This window comes from Gossypium hirsutum, chromosome D05 (assembly GCF_007990345.1).
Source record: "Gossypium hirsutum isolate 1008001.06 chromosome D05, Gossypium_hirsutum_v2.1, whole genome shotgun sequence".
NCBI lineage: Eukaryota > Viridiplantae > Streptophyta > Magnoliopsida > Malvales > Malvaceae > Gossypium > Gossypium hirsutum.
The window spans coordinates 25,391,839-25,413,227 of NC_053441.1; the positions used below are offsets into that span (position 1 = coordinate 25,391,839).

General features: G+C 32.9%; 2 protein-coding genes across 2 annotated transcripts; one reads left to right on the forward strand and one right to left on the reverse strand.

The window, feature by feature from the left end:
- Window positions 1–943: 943 nt before the first annotated feature.
- LOC121217126 (uncharacterized) lies at window positions 944–1,462 on the reverse strand. The gene is made up of 2 exons (XM_041092682.1): window positions 1,429–1,462; window positions 944–1,290 (listed from the first exon to the last, which is right to left on the reverse strand). The coding sequence occupies exons 1-2, from the start codon at window positions 1,460–1,462 to the stop codon at window positions 944–946; spliced, it is 381 nt and encodes a 126-aa protein (XP_040948616.1).
- A 13,451-nt stretch (window positions 1,463–14,913) lies between these two features.
- On the forward strand, window positions 14,914–21,050 carry LOC107904944 (uncharacterized). Its single transcript, XM_016831488.2, has 17 exons — window positions 14,914–15,466; window positions 16,086–16,445; window positions 16,581–16,721; window positions 16,822–16,954; window positions 17,079–17,192; window positions 17,282–17,355; window positions 17,431–17,505; window positions 17,598–17,690; window positions 17,788–17,848; window positions 18,026–18,358; window positions 18,563–18,689; window positions 18,796–18,895; window positions 19,198–19,267; window positions 19,350–19,502; window positions 19,636–19,731; window positions 20,089–20,411; window positions 20,525–21,050. The coding sequence occupies exons 1-17, from the start codon at window positions 15,416–15,418 to the stop codon at window positions 20,780–20,782; spliced, it is 2,562 nt and encodes an 853-aa protein (XP_016686977.1). The 5' UTR covers window positions 14,914–15,415; the 3' UTR covers window positions 20,783–21,050.
- The last annotated feature ends 339 nt before the right edge of the window (window positions 21,051–21,389 follow it).

A 21,389-nucleotide genomic window follows, 5' to 3' on the forward strand; every position in this document is an offset into this window, starting at 1 on the left:
CTAACTTTTTAACATTTAACAAAATCACTTTATACAATCATCATATAACATAATTAAAGCTCTAAATACATGTTTATTCATCTAAAACATCCTATATTCATTAATGGTAAATTCCAAAATTTTCCATAAAATAAAAAAACTAAAGCAAGACTTAGTTGGACCTAATTGTAAAAGTCTCAAAAACATAAAAATTACAAGAAAATGGTAAGAATTAAACTCACTTGAAGTAAAAATATAAAATCTAGCTTAAAGAGCTCTCCTATGACTGTTTCAATTGAAGAAGAATTTGTCTAGAAACCTTTAAAATTTCAATTTGTAGTTTTAATTTTGTTGTAATTACTATTTTGCCATTAAATGGCTATTTTTTTTATTTTCACTACTTATGCCGCCTCGGCCATTTCATTTTGGCTTATTTATTCTTTAAGTCCTCCCTATTTACCATTTAAGCCATTTAACCACTATTTCTTTTAATTAGCAAGTTTTGCACTTTTTTAAATTTAGTTCTTTTTAATTAATTAACTATCAAAACATTAAAATTTTCTAATGGAACTTTAATACTACCTTAATGACACTCCATAAATATTTTATATTTATAAAAATATTTATGGCTCGGTTTATAGAATTGAGGTCTCGATACCTCATTTTTAAACCACTTGACCTAATAAATCCTTATAAAACACAAATTATTAATTCAAAAATCTTTCTAAAACCACATTTGACTTGTAAACACTAAATATTAAAATTTACGAGCTTACTCGTTAGATTTAGTGGTCTCGAACCACTGTTTTTGACACTACTAAAAATCAGGCTGTTACAACTCTCCCCCTTTAAGAAATTTGTTACCTGAGAATAGATTCGGATATTGTGATCTTATTGATTTTTCTATTTCCCAAGTAGCTTTTTTCGAACCGTGACGATGCCACAATACTTTTACTAATGGTACTCATTTATTCTGATATTCCTTAACCTCTCGAGCTAAAATTCTCACTGGTTCTTTCGAATACATCATATTTGGCTGTATCTCAATCTCACTATGAGGAATTATATGTGAATGATCAGATCTATACCGTCTCAGTATCGATACATGGAACACGTTATGAATTTTCTCAAGTTCAGGAGGCAAAGCTAATCTATAAGCTATAGGGTCAATTCTTTTGACAATTTCATACGGTCCAATAAATCTTGGACTCAGCTTCCCTTTCCCACCAAACCGTAACACTTTCTTCCACGGAGAGAATTTTAAGAATACCCGATCACCAACAGCAAATTCTATATCTCTTCTTTTCAAATCTGTATACGATTTCTGACGATCAGAAGCAGCTTTCAAACTATCTCGGATAGTCCGTACTTTATCCTCAGTCTCTCGGACCAAGTCAATTCCCACTAGTTTGGATTCACTCAATTCAGACCAATACAATGATATCTTACATTTCCTCCCATAAAGAGCTTCAAATGGTGCCATTTTTATATTGGATTGATAACTGTTGCTATATGCAAATTCAGCTAATGGTAAATACCTTTCCAAGCTACCTCCAAATTCGAGTATACAATACCTCAACATATCTTCTAGAATCTGAATCACTCATTCTGATTGCCCGTCAGTCTGAGGATGAAATGTTGTGCTAAAATTTAACTTTGTACCCAAAGCCTCTTTGCAGTTTACTCCAAAATCTCGATGTAAATATCAGTTCTCGATCTGAAATAATGGATGTTGAAACCCCGTATAACCTCACAATCTCAGATATATATATAGTTCCGCTAATTTCTCAAGTGAAAAGTCTGTTATGACTGAAATAAAATGTGTCGATTTAGTCAATCTATTAACAATCACCCAGATAGAATCTTTCTTTCTTGGAGTTACCGGTAAACCAAATACAAAATTCATCGTGACATGCTCTCACTTCCATTTAGGAATCATAACAAGTTGTAGTAAACTTATTGGTACTTAATGTTTTGCTTTCACTTGTTGACAAATCAAACATTTTGCTTCAAATTCACAAATTTATCATTTCATACCTGACCACCAATACATCTGTTTCAAATCACCATACATCTTCGTACTACCCGGGTGAATATAGTACATGCTACTGTGAGCTTCAGAAAGAATATCATTTTTCAAATCTGAACTACTTGGAACACAAATTCTATTGTGGTAGCGCAACAGACCACTATCATCAACACTCTACTCTGAACTAAGATTGTTCTGAACCATCCGTCATTTTGTCACCAATTTTGGGTTATCATCTTGCAATTCTTGAATTCATTGAAGAAACAGGGGTTTCGTTCTCAACTTTGCTAATACATAACCATCTTTATTTAAAGTTAATTGAGCATTCAACGCTTGAAGTGCAAACAAAGATGACTTCTAACTAAGTGTATTCACAACTATATTAGCCTTTCCCGGGTGATAGTCAATAACTAGATCATAATCTTTCAGTAATTCTAGCCACCGTCTCTGTCTCAAATTCAGCTCTTTCTGAGTCATTAAATATTTCAAACTTTTATGATTTGTAAACATGTAACATTTCTCGTCATACAAATAATGTCTCCAAATTTTCAAAGCGAATAGGACTGTACCCAACTCAAGGTCATGTGTAGGATAATTCTTCTTGTGCAGCTTTAATTGTCAAAAAGCATAGGCTACTACCTTTCCTAACTGCATTATTACACAACCCAAACCATTTAGAGACGTATCACTATAAACAACATATGCTACACCAGATTCTGGCTAAGTCAAAACTAGAGTTTCCGTCAACATCTTTTTCAACTGATTAAAACTCTGTTGACACTCATCAGACCAAACAAACTCAACATTTTTCTGTAACAATCAGATCATCGGTGAAGCAATAATCGAAAAGTTTTTGACAAAGCATCGATAATAACTTGCTAAACCCAGAAAATTACACACTTTTGAAATATTTCTCGGAGTTTTTCCAATTTATCACAGTAAAAACATTACTCGGATCAACTCGAATCCCATCAGCTGATACTATGTGACCCAAAAATTCAACTTCACGGAGCCAGAATTCACATTTGCTAAACTTTGCATACAACTGCTTTTCTCTCAAAGTCTGTAGTACAATCCTCAAATATTGTGCATGCTCGGGTTCTGTCTTGGAATAGATTAGTATATCATCAATAAACACAACCACAAATCTATCTAAATAAGGTTAAAAATTTTGATTAATTAATCCATGAAAGCAACATGAGCATTCGTCAAACCAAATGGCATTACCAAAAACTCATAATTGTATCAAGTTCTGAAAGCAGTCTTTAACACATCACACTTTTAACCTTCAACTGATAATACCCGGATCTAAGGTCTATCTTTGAAAACACTGTAACACCTTTCAGTTGATCAAACATATTGTCGATACGTGACAAAGGGTATTTATTTTTAATTGTGACCTTGTTCAACCGTCAGTAATCTATGCACAGTCTTAAAGAACCGTATTTCTTTTTCACAAATAAAACAGGTGCGCCCTAGGGAGACATGCTCAGTCTGATAAACCCTCGGTCTAATAACTCTTGCAACTGTGCCTTTAATTCATTTAGTTCAGTTCGTGTCATATGGTATAGTGTTACTGATATCGGAGCAGTTTCAGGAATCACATCAATTACAAACTCAACTTCACGATCAGGTGGTAAACCCAACAATTCTTCAAGAAATACATCAGCAAACTCACTAACAACTGGTAATTGATTTATCTTCGATTCTAAATCCTGAGTATCAAGAATGTAAGCTAGAAATGCCTCATTACCTTTGCGCATCAATCTCTGAGCAGAAAAGGCTGAAATAATTCTAACAATTTCTTTCGGATTTTTAGACTCAACTGAAATCATTTCTCCTGTTTGACATTTCAAATCAATCTGTTTCTATTTGTAATTTGCCATAGCATCATGCAAAGATAACCAATTCATTCCCAGAATAATATCAAATTCCCGAAAAGGTAGCAATATCAAATCAGCAGCGAATTCACAAATTTTCACTTTCAGTGGACAATTACGATACACTAAATTAACTATTAGACTTTAACCTAATAGATTAGCAACTTGAATATTATAATTAGTAGATTCAATAGGTAACTTCTTTTCCGCTACTAATGTAGTGCAAATATAAGAATGAGTGGACTCAGGGTCAATTAATAAATACACAGTAACATTAAAGAGATAGGATGTACCAGCAATCACATCTAAAGCAGTGGCTTCCTCTCTAGCTCGAATGGCATAAGTACGTGCAGGTGCTCTAGCCTCTGACCGAGCAGCAATATTTTTCATTCCTGAACAAGAAACTCCGATAGCACTACTTTGACCCGAACGCCTACTTCTCTGAGAAGTAGCCAATTGTTTTTCTTTCTGCTTTTCCTCATCTTTTTACAATTGAGGACAATTTCAGATAAAATGATCAGTTCATCCACATTTGTAACAAGCCCCCACTTTACTTCTACACTCACCGAGGTGGTAATTCCTACAGTATTTGCATTTGGGCTTTAGGAGTATTTTGCACACTACCCACACTAACAACAGGTCTAGTAGATATCTCAAAATCTTGTTGAATCGTCTTATTTTTATTTGAATGTTCAGGCATTGAGGTAGCTCGACTGAAATTATCTTTAAACTTTTTGGTCTGCGATGCCGAAAATGATTTAGAAGAACCTATTTTCTAAGATTTTCGATTTCGCCAATCTTGTTGTATTTTTCAGTTCTACACCTCTTCCATCTTCTATGCACAATCTGAAAAAACAACAAATTCTCGTATTTCAATACTTCCAATCATCATTCAGATTTTATCATTCAACCCTTCTTCAAACCGGATGCACATTTTTTCTTCGGTTGTCACAATTTCCTGAGCATATTTACTGAGGTATACAAATTCTATCTCATACTCAGCTACTGATCTATTTCCTAGACGCAACTCAAGGAATTCTCTTTTTTTTTTATCTAAATACATTTTACCGACATATTTCGTCTTAAATTCAGTTTGGAAGAATTCCCAAGACATTTTCTCCTTTGGCATTATAGACAGTATTGTCGACCACCAATTATATGTTTTCTCTTTCAGTAATGAAACAACACATCTCAAATAATCATCAGGAGAATAAGCCATTTCTTTAAAAACTCTTATTGTATTTTAAGGCCAATATTCAACTTTAGCTAGATCATCTTTTGACCTACCCCGAAATTCTTCGGCCCCACACTTTTTGAGTTTTTCAATCGGAGTATGTTTACTAGGTTCATTCAATAGAGGAGGTGGAGGTGCAACTGAAGGCACTACAGGTGGTACAGTAAGGGGGTGGAGGTTGTTGAGCCAGATTTTTTTCTTGCATAAATTCACTGAACTACTGATTCATATACCTAAAGAACATGTTTTTAAGTTCTTGTTCCTGGGCCGGAGGAATCGAGACATTACTACTCATCCTATGTTCAGAAGTCTGTGCTCTACTATTAACCTCATCATTATCAGCACGTTCAAATCCATCTGACATCTTTACAATCTATAAAAAAATAAATGTTAGATCAGATTATACACATCACACTATCACATATTTATATGACATGTATTTTTAAACATTTCACACGCTATGTTCAGTCTGACAATTGACTAAACCGTAGCTCTGATACCACTAAATGTAATACATCTGGCCATTATCCATCGCTAGAACAGGGCTATGGAGCATTACCAAACTTTTCATATTAAATACGAACATTTCATATCATTTAACATACATACTAGAATATAATTATAAATCACTCATATTGTCCCTCGTATGAGCCCTCGAGCCCCAAAAATATACGCTAGAAACAAATCAGGACTAAACTGGAAACTCAGAGAATTTTTCACAAAAATCTAAAATTTTTCCTATGTGCAGGGACTACACATCCGTATGGACAAAAATAGGTCATTTCAAGGTCACATTTCTCACCCATTTTGATATCAACCTAAACACAACATTTTAACACATCAATATATCCCAACAAACAATCAAAACAAGTCAAAATCATGTTTTAAACATAACATAACATCATTTATATATACCAAAATACCTATACTTACCTATTTAATCCATCTAACTAGTCTACTAAAGTTAACCACAAATTGAATACAATAAACCTATATCATTCACATCAACATCACTAATATGTCTCATTTTCAACCCAACATATATATAAGCAAAATCATAATTATTAACATTTACACAAGATAAATTTTAATTAAATCCACACAAACCCTATACATGCCATATAAACCATATAGAAAGTTTCAAAAACTACTGGGATAATCTGGATAGTGTGACTTGATGTGCTTATCCAATCTTCCAACCTCTTAAAAATCTACAAAGACATTAAACAACTCAAGTAAGCTTAATGAAGCTTAGTAAGCTATATGTGTTAAACATAAATCTTACCGAACCTACAATAGCACATCAATTAAATAACTCTCTGCTAATCACAACTTCAATCGATGAATACACTTATTTCAGATCAATACCAATAACAAACAATATGTTTTTCAATTTCAATTACATATTCACTTACCAAGTCTTCCCAAATCGGTGAACAACTTATGGATAAAGACTACATCATTTTCGAAAGCCCGAAGGCTAAACAAAAGCTCATGAGAGCTAAACAGAAACCCATAAGGGTTGAACGAAAGCTCATAAGAGCTGGATAGAAACCCATAAGGGTTAAACATAAGCTCAAAAGAGCTCAACGGAAACTCATATGAGTTAAACAAAAGCTCGTGAGAGCTAAACGGAAAGTAAACATGAAAGTTCATAGTAAATGCTGAGCCTCAGTTTACTTAGGTAATTTGCCACATTTTCCTCCAATGCCATCAATTCACCGAGTGCCGAATGTACTCAAATCTCGCATTTTTGAACATTCAATTTAAATTCATAACTTTAATAAAATTTCACTTTAAACAATAGATATGAATAAATACATAATACCATTCACCAATTTAATATATATATAAATTTAACCATACGATCTTATCTGGATTGAATTGTAATATTTGCAGAAGTTCAATGACTATTCTGCTAATTTTCCTTTTTCATGAGTATCTACGGGTTCTTGATCTAAAATATAAAATTAGTCATACATTAGCATATATATTTAGTTCCAATTTATTTCATAATTAATGCCCTTTAAATTTTCAAATTTACACAATTACCCTAAAATTTTACAGCTTTTGCAATTTAATCCCTTAACTAGTTAATCTATCAAATGAACTAGTTTTTCTCAATTAATAATTTATTTAAATATTCTAGGATATCATACAGCCCTTGATAAAACAAAACGTTAATACCTAACCCTAATACTTTAACTTTTTACAATTTAGTCCTAAAATTAACATTTAACAAAATCACTTTATACAATCATCATATAACATAATGAAAGCTCTAAATCCATATTTTTTCATCTAAAATATCCTATATTCATCAATGGTAACTTCCAAAATTTTCAATAAAATTAAAAACTAAAGCAAGACTTAGTTGGACCTAATTGTAAAAGTCTCAAAAACATAAAAATTACAAGAAAAGGGAAAGAATTAAACTCACTCGAAGTAAAAAATATAAAAACCAGCTTAAGGAGCTCTCCTATGGCTGTTTTTGGCTGAGAATTGAAGAAGTTATCTAGAAACCTTTAAAATTTCAATTTGTAGTTTTAATTTTGCTTTATTTACTATTTTGCCATTAAATGGCTATTTTTTTTATTTTCACTACTTATGCCGCTCAGCCATTTCATTTTGGCTTATTTACTATTTAAGTCCTCTCTATTTACCATTTAATTCATTTAACCACTATTTCTTTTAATTAGAAAGTTTTGAATTTTTTTTAATTTAGTTCTTTTTAATTAATTAACTATCAAAACGTTAAAATTTCCTAAAGAAAGTTTAATACTACCTTAATGACTCTCCATAAATATTTATAAAAATATTTATGGCTCGGTTTGTGGAATCGAGGTCTCAATACCTCATTTTCTAAACCACTTGACCTAATAAATCCTTATAAAACACAAATTCAAAAATCTTTCTAAAACCACATTTGACTCGTAAATACTAAATATTAAAATTTATGAGCTTACTCGTCGGATTTGGTGATCTCGAACCATTATTTTCGACACTACTGAAAATTAGGCTGTTACAGAAATATTAGTAAAAAAATATTTTTTGATATTTTATTATTATATTGAACCGTCGTTTTGATTTGATCAGGCTTAGCCCCAAAACGAGCCTGGCTACTGATAGACAGGTCCTGCACAGCCCATTTTGTCATTGTCATTGGACCATGTGCAATGTCGGGTTCAAGTGGGTGACGGCCGGCTCACAAATATTAAATACGAAAATAATGTAATAAAAGAACATGATTAAATTGATATGTTTAGTAAATTTATTAAAATTGCCTTAAAAAATAAATCAATTAAATTTCTAAAGAGGTGCTATATTCTAATATTGTTTGTTTTGCTGATAATTTCTTACAGAAATGGACAGACTCGAAGCAGTCTTTGGTGCTGTGTCGTGTAATCATAGTGCGAGTAATGGAAGGAATGAAAGCTGGTGTAAACCCCGAATGTAATGTTGATGCAGCCACTTTTGAGAATGAAACAGTGATCAATAGGGGGCACAAACGACATTGTGGTGAACTGTTGTACTGGGCACAAATTAGGAAGCTTGGCCCTTTATCTAGGAGAAGTTATGGCAGTGGGGAAGTTCTTTCGTGGTTTAGGGAGATGAATTATGATACCCATCACATTGTGCTAAGCTAATCAAGGCAATGAATGAGGGTTGCAGTAGAGGTGCTCATGGGCCGGGCGGCCCGACCCAGCCCGACAACCCGCCCGAAATATGAGAGGGTTTGGGTAAAAATATAGGCTCGAAATATGGGTTTGGGCAAAAAAACGAGGTCCGTTTAGAAAACGGGTCGGGTCTTGTGCACCACTTTTTTGGCCCGGCCCGGCCCGATATAATAAATATATTTATTTTTTAAAATTTTTTAATTTTAAAATATTTTTAAAATACTTTTTAAAATTTTTTTTAATTTTAAAATATTTTTTAAATACTTTTTTTTTTAATTTTTAAAATAAATTTTTGGTATTTATTAAAAAATGGGCCGGGCCCGGTCTTATGATTTTTTTTCCGGGCCAGGCCTGGGTAAAATTTTAGGCCCATATTTCGGGCCGGGCCCGGGCTGAAATTTTTTATGGGCTCGGCCCGGCCCATGAGCACCTCTAGGTTGCAATGATAATTCGGAATTTGATTTATTGATTTGTGATTGCTTATGTTAAATTCTTAATTTTAGTTTTTTTCATTAGATTTGTAGGGAGGTTCGTGTTAAATAATGTTTCAGAGTTGTTGCACTTTCTTTTGAAATTTTATTCCAATAGCCGTTAAACTCACCAACTAAAATTAAGTGTTTTTTTAGTATCATATGCAAATAACAAGATGACATAATATTACACATGTAATAATATATTTATCACATAAGATTTTGAAATTTACAAAATTTAACTTAATGAATTTAACCACTTACATTTGGATCAATATTGAAATTTCAAATTTTAAAATGTGTATATTAAAAATGACCAAATTAAAATACAAAGACTAAATTCATAACTTACATACAGTATAATTTAATTTTAATTTTTTGATGCATTTATTTAAGGCTTATATGTCAAAAGAGCTTTTAAGAAAAAAAAGAAAAAATCAATTAAATATAGTACTAAATACACACCCAATTAAGTCCCCATCATTAATAAAAAATTTAATTAAACTCCTTTATTAACAGTTTTTCTATTTAAAATATTTTAATTTTTATAAAAACATATAAAAATTATTAAAAACTAATAAATATTATTCAATTTTCATCTTGAATTTCCCACACGTTTGCTTCATACCGTCATTTATTATTCAAACAAAAAAATAATACTGTGATTTAACCTAATAATTATAGTAGATAAATTCTTCGAATCTACTCATAAATTCGAATCTACTAGAGAGAATGCATGGACACCTTCGTCTGATGTTCTTCCAAGCGAGGTTCTTATGAGAGATGATACATTTAATGAGGGATTTGGTGATTCAGATGAACATAATAATGAGAATGAATGTATTCCTCCTAATAAGGCACCATCAAACCCTTCTCATGAAACTCCTAATCTAAGAGTGGGTTTGGATGAGCGATTGGGTGTGGTGCGGTGCGTTTATCTTACTTTTTGTCTCATGCTCTAATAACTAATCTCACCGCCACCGCTGTTTTTACATTAACTGCAGGTAAACGCACCGCCCATCCAAACTCACCATAAGAAAGCAAACACTTGGGGTTGTACCTAATAATTATAGTATATTCGAATTTATGAGTAGATTCGAAGAATTTATCTACTATAATTATTAGGTTAATCTACTATAATCGATTAATCTACTCATTCAATTGTGGTTCAATTCCTTTCTTCTTAAATCCTTTAAAATCAAGATTTTCCTACATAACATGTTAAATGTTATACTAAGATTTTTATATTTGTAAATTATTAATTTCAATAAACTTTATGCATTAAAATAATGATAAAGTTAACACTAACCTGTGTTTTTTTAGCCCACCATTCTTTGGTAGCATCAACCGTCTTTTTAGATGGACATCATCCTATACCTGTAGATTTCTTAAGCAACTCCCTCCATAACCTCCATTCCTTTTTTAATGTATCCCACTTATTTTTCAATTGAGGCTTTCCATAATTTTTTGTGTTTTTGTTTGAAAAATAACAATGACATTTTCCCATCTTTTTGAGTTTAGATGAGTTATCAGTTTATTACCAGCATTGACTTTATTTAAGGAAAGTTCACAAAATATCAACGTCAACTCATCATCCCAAACAACTTTTGTTGCTAATGTACTATCTCCCTCCACAAAATTTCGTGTCTTTACCATCTATTATTATTTTGATTTTAAATGTCAACCGACATAAAACCATAAATATATGTATCATAATAAGCATCATTTAAAGATCACCGTTATAACAAATATAAGCAAACATATATCTTAAAATATCATGATATATATACATCCACGCATTTGTAAAGCTCCTTCAATATTTCTCACAAAAACTCTTTAACAATTTGTATTGTACTAAACAAAATAATAGAATATAAGTATTTAATTTTCACTCATATGAGACATGTATACATGTATATCGTGTCTCCACACCGATTTCCAAATATGAATGAGAAAACCAAGGGTGTCCAATATGAATACTTAAAAAAAATTAAGAGTCAATGTGACATAGTTTAACATTAGCACCAAATCATACAACATTTCATTACTTCTTGGTTAATTGTATAACCATGTTAGATAGATTTTCCACACCACCTAAGTTTCATATGTCTAGATTTTCTAAAGATGTATAACAATTCGGCCTCTCAAACACAAAGATATGTAAGGGATTGAGAAGGCTAAAATTCTTTCAAAAGGGGGATCTTTCAAAGCTGTGTTTCTCAAGATTTGTTGGTCTCAAAAGCTTACATCATTTGAAAAGAAAACTGAAGAAGCATAAGAACGTATATGTCTATATGGAAATACTACATCTCTAATATCATTAGAGCAAAACTCAATTGCCTATTCAAATGTAATAAATTAGTTTTTAAACACACCCTTTGTTCTTAGCCTACTAATTTTTTGTTCTTCAAGAATTTTCCCCGATTTTATCGTTTGTTTCATCATTTCAATCTTGTATTAAGAAGAAAAACTACAACTGAGCACTACATTGCACTAAAAAATTCTTAAAAAATTCCCAACTACAAGCTAAATTTTTGCATTCATTGTAGAAGTGAAAACTACAACTCGTATTTACAGATACCCCCAACTGATAAATAATCTAATCTAAACTCGAAAAATTTAGAAACAAGACGAAAACATAACATGAACATGATACCATACTCAACACAAATATATAAATACTAACCTTTAGGCAAAGAAAAAAGTAGCGGCCACAACTAAGAACAAAGCAAAAAAGTAGAGAGAAACCAGCAATAATCACTATTTTAGTTCTCAAATCTGAAAAACAAGTGACTCTTTTGTTCCCAAATCTGAAAACAAATAAGGTTGAGAAAGAAATTAGTTTAACTTTCAATGATAAAATGGTAAAATAATAAATAAAAGTATGGGTACTTTTGTCTGTTAAAAAAACCTACTGCTTTATTGGGTTGAAGTTGAACTGGTGCTAAAACCTCCAATAAAATTTGAAGCTTTCAGTGTGATTGAAATAAATTTAAATGTACTGTTGATGCTAATTGAAACAGGCTATCAGTGAGGTTGATAGCAGTTATCTACCCCAACTGCACTACACTGGCATTAAATGCTAAATTAAAGGAAGCCTAAATCTAATATCCAACTAACCCCTTTGTAAATATGCAAATGCAGACGGTCCAAAAGTAAATTATAAAAAATTAAAAATTTCTATTTATATTTTTCTTGTATTATTTTTAATATGTCATAATAATTCTGGAACATATATTTATAAAAAATTTCACACATTAATTATTAATATCATATATATATAAAAACTCATTCCATTTTTATTGTTTTTTAAAATCATGCTTAAAATTATGGCATCCTAAAAAAAATGTCACTTGAATTTTGTAAGGAAAGTTTAAAATCATATTTGTGAATCAGTTAAGTCTTAATTTGATTGATATTAATATTGTTGTCATTATAGGAAGATGTAAGTTTAAACTTGTTTATTTTTCTATTTAAGGGTCGAAAGAAGTTACGGCTCTAAATATTATATATAAAAAAAAACCTTTTAATAAAGATGCAAAAGTGATAGTGAACCTTAAATAAATAAATAAAAAGGTTAGATTTGATTTCTAAATTTTTATTTTATTTTTAGAAATTAATTTTTTAAACTATTGAAAAATATGTTTAATAAATAGAAATAAAAATTATTTTTAATAATGAAAACATATATGGTTTTTATTTTTTAAAATAAAAATTTGAGAAATAAAAAAAAGTACATCTATAAGGATTTCAGGTACCAATTTAGTATTTAAAAATTTGATTAGAAAAATTTAATTGATTTTTTCCAAGAATTTTTTGTGAAAACTAGAAAATAATTTTTATATATTTTTAGTTTTCAAAAAATATTTTTGAAAAATTCAACCAAATATATTTTATTTAAACAACAACTAAAACTAAAATGGCCTCAGTTTCGTAAAATCAGAGGAAACCTAAATCTCTCTACGGCCTACGGCCTACGGCCTACGGCCTATGCATATATAATAATAGAGAGAAAGCAAAGCAGAAAGTCAAAATGGAAATGCCCACAAAAGTTATCTGTTAAAAGAAGCAATGTAGAGATGGAAAGATGCTCAACTATTTGAACTTTGAAACAAATGAATATGTGCCCACCATGTGTTCGATATTTTAACCCGAAAGAGCAAAACAATTTGAGTATATTCCTTCTTGCAAAGCTGTACTTTTGAGCTTTTTCTTTTCTATATCCGACTTCAAGATTACATTTTGGAAGCTGCATTTGAAGTTTCCATTTTTCACATGTTTCTTTGCAAATTGCAATACAATATTATCAAATTTCCATTGTTGTTATAGATATGGGTTTACGTACATTACCAAAAATCACGCTTAAAAAGCTTGTTATGAGAATGGATTTTTCCTTTTCAACAAAACAGTCCTAATTTCAAAATAAAGTAATTTTTTTATTTAAAACATCTCTCGAATATGCTCACTGGAAATTATCGTTTTATTTTTCGATGTCCACAAGACACTAACCCTTCAAACATTTGTGACACCTAAATCACAGTACATGGGTACAATCTGACACCCGTAGTTGAATCAGCACTAGATTCTACTATAAAATCTCACCCACTAACATGTTTTAACTATACTAACTCTATATGGTATTTCACAATGGATTGTTGGATCAATTTTGTTCGAGTATCGGTATGAATGGTTGATTTGGGTTAAAAAGCGATTGATTTAGTAAAATTAATTTTTTCTATTTTAAAGAATAATTTTTATGATTTTTAATAATATATTTAATAGTGGAAGAAACCAGTAGACGACTACAAAGAAACTTCAAAATTACAACCTACCCTTCATGATGGAACTAGCCAAAATCTTGAAAACCTTGGTATTTGGTTATTAATTTGTATTTGTTTTAAAATTTTATAAAAAAGTTAGGGTGAACTACATCATTAGTCACTAAATTATTGATTAGTTTTTGTTCTGGTCACTTAACTAAAAAATTATAATTTACTCATTAAACTATTTGAAAATTTTCATTTAAGCCTTAAATTTTTTCTTTTAAAAATTCTGTTAGCAAGCTTTAAGCAACAATTCGATGATTGATATAGTATATTAGTACCCGTCGACGAGTAGAAGAACATACTCTATATTTAAGTCGATCTGACAGTCTGTGTTAAAAATTGGAGAAAAAAGCTGTTTAAATTTTTGTTCGTAAATTTTTTTCTTGAAAAAGAATTGAATTGTAGAAAAGGAAATGAAAGACAACTTTCGATTGGTGTAGGCAACGCGAATAGAGAAAGCCATGTAATATCGATTAATAACTCAATGACCTAAATGAAAACTTTTGAATAATTTAGTGATCAAATTGTGACTTTTTTAATTAAGTGGCCAAGTCAAGAATTTATCCATAAATTAGTAACTAATGATATAGTTTACCAAAAATATTATAATGAGTGTATTTTTATAATTTTACCTTCTATAAATCAAATAATAAAATTTAAATTTAAACCATGATAAAATAAATTATTAACATTTAACTTTACATTTGAATTTTATATGAATTTTTAATAATTATATTTCTTAATAACTGAAAATACTCCTACGGTAGAAAAAAGGAGAGGCAAAAAGAAAAAGCTATAAAAAATTATAAAATTATGGTGAACTCTCCCACTCTTACTATTCTCTTGATTTTTCTTTCTCAGTTTCTTTCTGTTAGGTCCTCTCTCTTTCTCTCTCTCTCCATATCTTTCTTTTCTTACTTCATTGTCACTGTTCCTCATATCTCTGCACACCCAAAAAGAAACCCAGAAACAAAGAAAGGGGGAAGCTTTAGAATATTTAGCAGTGTTAGTTCACCTCGAGAGAATATTTTTTATTAGAGAAAAAAAAAACCAAGTTGAAAGTTATAGTTCCATTTTATTTCCCTCCTTTTTTTTTAATTTTTGATTTGCTTGGGCTTTCATCAAATCAAAGAAGCTCTGCAAATTTTGGAGTCATTTTTGGGTTTGCATTTTGTGGGTTCAAATGTGGAGTAAAGAGCAGTTTTGCTGGATTTTAATGCCGGCTGGAGAGTCGAGGGAGTTTTGAATGGAATTACAAGAGTTAATGCTTTACTTTTTCCGACATTTCTTGGAGAGGATATAATCAGCTTTGGTTCAATCATGGTAACAAGATTTGATTTTAAGCTTCGATTTGCTGTCGTTATATTCGAGGTAAACCTTCGATTTCACTGTAAATTTTCTCATTTTCTTTTTCTTGAAAAAAATTGAATCCATGGGTTTTCTGGTAGAAATCAAAATGGTGCAGAGCTCTTGCCGTTACTGAGATAATTAGTGGGAAAAAGATCAGATATTTCCCATTTTTTCTGTCTAATATTTTTCTTAAACAAAATCAAATCATTTTGCTTGGTTTTCTCTTCGTATAAAGATGGAATTAATTTGGTTACTTTTTAGTTTTATTTATATTTATTTTACTTCCATTTTTAAAACTTTTCCGGGATCTTTCCTTTTTGGTAACTGTTCACTAGGGTTTACTAATTGAACAAAACTGTGAACTTCTAGTTTAATTCATTATTGGAATTTGAAAATTATCCAGGATTATGTATATAAAGCTTTTAAATTTTATTAATTGTTTGAAGTTGGAATTTTGTCGTTTCAAATTAGCTGGATTTGAATTCATAATTTACAAAAATATCTTTTTTGTGCCGGTATTAGTCACTCTTAGCTTGGTTTCATTATTTCATTGTTGCGTACATAGTCTCTGTTGGCTTTGTATTTAATTTGTTTGTCTACTTCACACTGAAACCCAAGTTTTTTCTGGCGTCTATTGCAGGTTTTATTGATATTGTTATGGTTTGGAGCAGCTACTTCGAAATTTCAGGGGCATCATCCACAATGGGAAGGCCCAGAGAGAGGAATTGGTGAAAACATTGTCTCACATTCATGTATTCATGACCAGATAATTGAACAGAGGAGACGACCAGGTCGTAAGGTTTATTCAGTTACCCCTCAATTTTATGTCCACTCCAGTACCTCAAATAATGTTCTTCACAAAGGAAGGTCCTTGCTTGAGATTTCTGAGGTGCTTGAGCATCCAAAGGAGGCTAAGCAACCTATAAGAATATATTTAAATTATGATGCCGTTGGCCTCTCACCGGATAGAGATTGTCGAAAAGTTGGTGACATTGTGAAGGTGGGTGCTTTTGTTTCGTTGGTAAACTTGGTAACATCGTAGTTCTGGTCATGATTGTGAACCTAATGTGCACCCTTGGTGTTTGCTCTCTATGCTTGTTTTGTTTTCATTTTTGTATATATTTTTATTTATCAGCTTGGGGAGCCTCCTGTGAGTTCATCTCTTGGTACACGCTCCTGCAATCCTCATGGTGATCCTCCGATTTATGGTGACTGTTGGTATAATTGCACTTTGAATGATTTATCTGGGCAAGACAAACGTCATCGTCTTCACAAGGTTTTACCCTATACATACTACAGATAAACTACAAAAGAAATTTGTATTCATTTGAATTATGATGAAGCCAATGCTAACTTTTGAAAGAAATATAATGAAGGCTCTAGGGCAGACAGCTGACTGGTTCAAGAGAACCTTGGCTGTAGAGTCTGTGAAAGGGAATTTGAGATTGAGTGGATATTCTGCATGTGGACAAGATGGAGGTGTACAGCTTCCTCGTCAATATGTTGAAGGTATCTCATTCAGTTCTGTCACTGTGGTTTGGTTCCATTTATATCTTGAATGTGGCCTCTAAGAGCACTTTCATTTTAGGTTCATTGTTTTGTAACTGTTATCTTTATCCAACTTTTCTTGCAGAGGGTGTTGCTGATGCAGACTTGGTCCTTCTTGTGACTACACGACCTACCACTGGCAACACTTTGGCATGGGCAGTAGCATGTGAACGTGACCAGTGGGGCCGTGCAATTGCTGGTAATTTCTAGTTGGCACATCTCTAAAGTGTGGAATATGTTGCTGTCTTGTGAAGTAGAAGTCTAAAACCAAAGGCAATGTTTTTGTAGGACATGTGAATGTTGCTCCTCGGCATTTAACTGCAGAAGCAGAGACTTTACTTTCAGCTACTCTTATCCACGAGGTGTGGTGATGTTATTTTATGAATTTAGAAAAGCATAGAAGGAAATTTAGTGTCCTAAATATTGTTCTTATCCAGGTTATGCATGTTCTTGGCTTTGATCCGCATGCTTTTACGCACTTTAGGGATGAGAGAAAAAGGAGGCATAGTAAGGTAATTGCATGGTGTTTACTATGAATATGTCCTTGAGGCATCAAAGCAATTTGCATAAGTACTGTTCGGTTATCTCTGTGTGCATTCTGCAGGTTACTGAACATATTATAGATGAAAGGCTTGGGAGGATGGTTAAACGTGTGGTGCTCCCACGTGTTGTTATGCACTCGCGGCATCATTATGGGGTATTGTTGACATTTTTTTTGTGTCGAGTTTTGTGGTTTTAGATTATTGAAACGATGAGAAAATCGAACAAATAGTTTATGGCAGTTTAATTGACAGGCATTCTCAGAAAATTTTACTGGCTTAGAGCTAGAAGATGGTGGAGGACGTGGGACATCAGGTATTCAGTTCTGTCTGTTATTTGTCTCTCTCCTCTCTATTGAGATGTTGCTTATGGATTTTTTTTTTAACACATGGAACCTTTCTCAAAACTAGCGTACATTGCACTATATGATTCCTAACGGAAGATGCAGCAAGCAGTTTGGTCATTAATGTTTGAGTGATGACTTGGCTGCAGGATCTCATTGGGAGAAAAGGCTTTTGATGAATGAGATAATGACGGGATCCGTGGATACAAAATCAGTAGTTTCAAAAATGACACTGGCTTTGTTGGAGGATAGTGGATGGTATCAAGCTAACTATAGCATGGCAGATCATCTTGATTGGGGTTACAACCAAGGAACTGATTTTCTGACTTCTCCTTGCAATCTCTGGAAGGGAGCATATCATTGCAACACAACCAATTTGTCCGGTTGTACGTATAACAGGGAAGCAGAAGGTTACTGTCCTATTGTAAGTTATAACAGGGACCTACCTCAATGGACTCGGTACTTTCCTCAGGCTAACAAGGGTATGTTCTTGTTTGTGTTCTTTTATCTGTCTGCTTTTTGTTTTTGAGGCCCTCTTTTGTGACCTGCTCCCTCTTTTGTAATTCATATTTGAACAGGTTTCAAGATATGGGCATGTAATGCAATCATTTTATGCTTATCAACGTCATTGAACTTTTAGTTTGGTCCTTGTGAGGTCTATGTACTTATGTTTTTTACTTTTCCAGGTGGTCAGTCCTCATTGGCTGATTATTGCACATTCTTTGTGGCTTACTCTGATGGATCTTGTACGGATAGTAATAGTGCAAGGGCCCCGGATAGAATGTTAGGCGAAGTGAGAGGGAGTAACTCCAGGTGAGTTTTGAGTTTCAACCTTAAAAACTTTACTAGGAATTGGTTTAAAATTTTCATATTACCTTAGGAATGGTTGATGAAGTTTTTGTTTTGATGTGATTATTAGGTGCATGGCCTCATCCTTAGTTCGTACAGGTTTTGTCCGTGGTTCTATGACCCAAGGAAATGGTTGTTATCAGCACAGATGTGTAAATTACTCATTAGAGGTATGGGTTGGTGTTTGTAAAGTCAAGCTTTGTGCTTTTGTAATTTTTTAGAAAAGCAGCTTCAAAGCTTGTGAGTTATGATCGGTGTGGGCTGTAATCTTATCTTTTAGAATAAGCTACTTGGACAATGCTGATTTACTGCAATGTCAGAATTAAACTTGTTGATCATGGCCTGGTTGACTGAAATAATACCTTTTGTTTATATCGTAAATGTTGAAACTGACAGAATAATTTGCAGGTTGAACTTTAAGCTCATTCTCACATACACTTCTTCATCCTTTTGTTTATAATTGTTTGATTAGGTTGCTGTGGATGGTATCTGGAAAGTGTGTGCCAAAGCTGGTGGACCAGTTCAGTTCCCTGGTTTTAATGGTAATTTCAATCTATTTACTTTTTAGTTAATAAGATATATCTATATGTTTTGACAATTTCTTTCGATGTTTTTTATCTGCAGGTGAACTAATTTGTCCTGCTTACCATGAACTCTGTAGTGCTGGTCCGGTTCCAGTGTCCGGGCAATGTCCCAATTCTTGTAATTTTAATGGTGATTGTGTCAGCGGAAAATGTCGCTGCTTTCCTGGGTTTCATCGTCATGATTGTAGTAAAAGTGAGCGCCAGGATCCTTCTCTATTCCATTGTTTAGCTATGTACAAAATAACTCATGGTATGCTAAATCTGTTCTGAGCTAATCCTTTTCAATAAACTGATGTTATTTTTCTTTGTCCTCTTCTGTTATACAGGATATTGCCCTAGCAATTGTAATGGGCATGGGATGTGTCTGTCAAATGGGGTTTGTGGATGTGAAAATGGTTATACTGGCATTGACTGTTCCACTGGTAATGTGTTTATTTAGCTGTTATTCTGTAAGTTTCATTTTTTGTGAAGAAAAATTTGAGAGGTTTGATCTTTTTGTCATTTTTGCACAGGCCTTTTTAGAGCACTTTTATCAAATAGTTAAGCACACAAATAAAAGATATATTCCCTTCCTTTTCAAAGAAAAAGAATTGAAGAGGGCTGTTTCAATATGCTTATATATTCATAGACACCTCCTAAGGTTCTCATGTCATTTTTGATACCATTTCATGATGCGAAATATGTAATCCTCCTACTTATGTCAGGATAAATACAGGCGGTTAATACCATTTCCCCCCTGCCCCCACTCTTTACCTTTTTGCTTTGAATTTCATATGCAGCCGTTTGCGATGAACAATGTAGTCTTCATGGTGGTGTCTGTGACAATGGAGTTTGCGAGTTCCGCTGCTCTGACTATGCGGGATACACATGCCAGAACAGCTCCACTCTCCTCTCTAGTCTTTCTGTATGCAAAAATGAGTTGGAGAGAGAGTTGTCTGGGCAACACTGTGCACCCAGTGAGGCAAGTATATTGCAACAGCTTGAAGAAGTTGTCATCATGCCGAATTACTACCGTCTATTCCCAAGTGTTGCTCAGAAGTTGTTTACTAATCTCTTTGGAAGCAGCTACTGTGAATCAGCTGCCAAGCGACTGGCCTGCTGGGTAAAACATCCCATCCCTATCGTTTTATTCATCTTCATAGTTATTTTGCTTTTGGTTCATGGCTCTTATTTTCCTCACGAGCTTGACTCTAAACACCGATCATATATGACCAGATATCGATCCAAAAATGCGATAATGATGGGGACAACAGGCTACGAGTATGCCATTCAGCATGTCAGGCGTATAATTTAGCATGTGGGGCATCACTAGACTGTTCGGACCAAACTCTGTTTAGTAGTGGGGAGGAAGGCGAGGGGCAATGCACCGGCTCTGGTGAGATGAAGGTTTCGTGGTTCAATCGTTTCCGAAATCGTTTATTTTCAAGCAATTCGTCCTTGAAAGGAGTGTATGTAAAATATAGCCAACTCTAGCCCCCTCCTAATTCTCTTGCTCTTGTTCCTTCTAAATTTGGCTTGTAATATTTCTAGGGTTCCAGTGTAGGAAAGTTGTAGAAAAATAGGAAAATTTGGGTTTGATAGGCTTTAAAGCCAAATGTAGAGAAAATTGAAAAAGAATGTAAAAGCAGCAAAAGAAAAAAAAATAGAAGAAAACAAAAGAAAGAAGCTCTTGTGAGCGAATGTCCGGATGTTTGGCCGAAGGCCTTTGGAAAGGAAATGTCTCAGATTATTGTCTTCTTTACTTTTAGGTAAACTATATAAGTAATTTATAAACATTTTGATTACTGTGCCGTTACCAATCTTAAAAATGTTATGAATTGTGATGACATCATTACGTTTCTTATCTTTTCCTTTCTTTTTTTCCCCCTGTTCCTTCATCACCATCTTCGTCTCACCTATGAACTATCATCTTCAACATTCAACTCTCATCTTCAACCCACTAATACCCCACGAACCAGAAACCCCAAACCACTGAAAACAAAACCCAAACGTCAACAACAAACCCCCAAATCCATGAATTTGGATAGTGGAGAGGAAAAGCCTGATGAGGCTTTGGTGCTCCATTCGCAGATCTCAACGG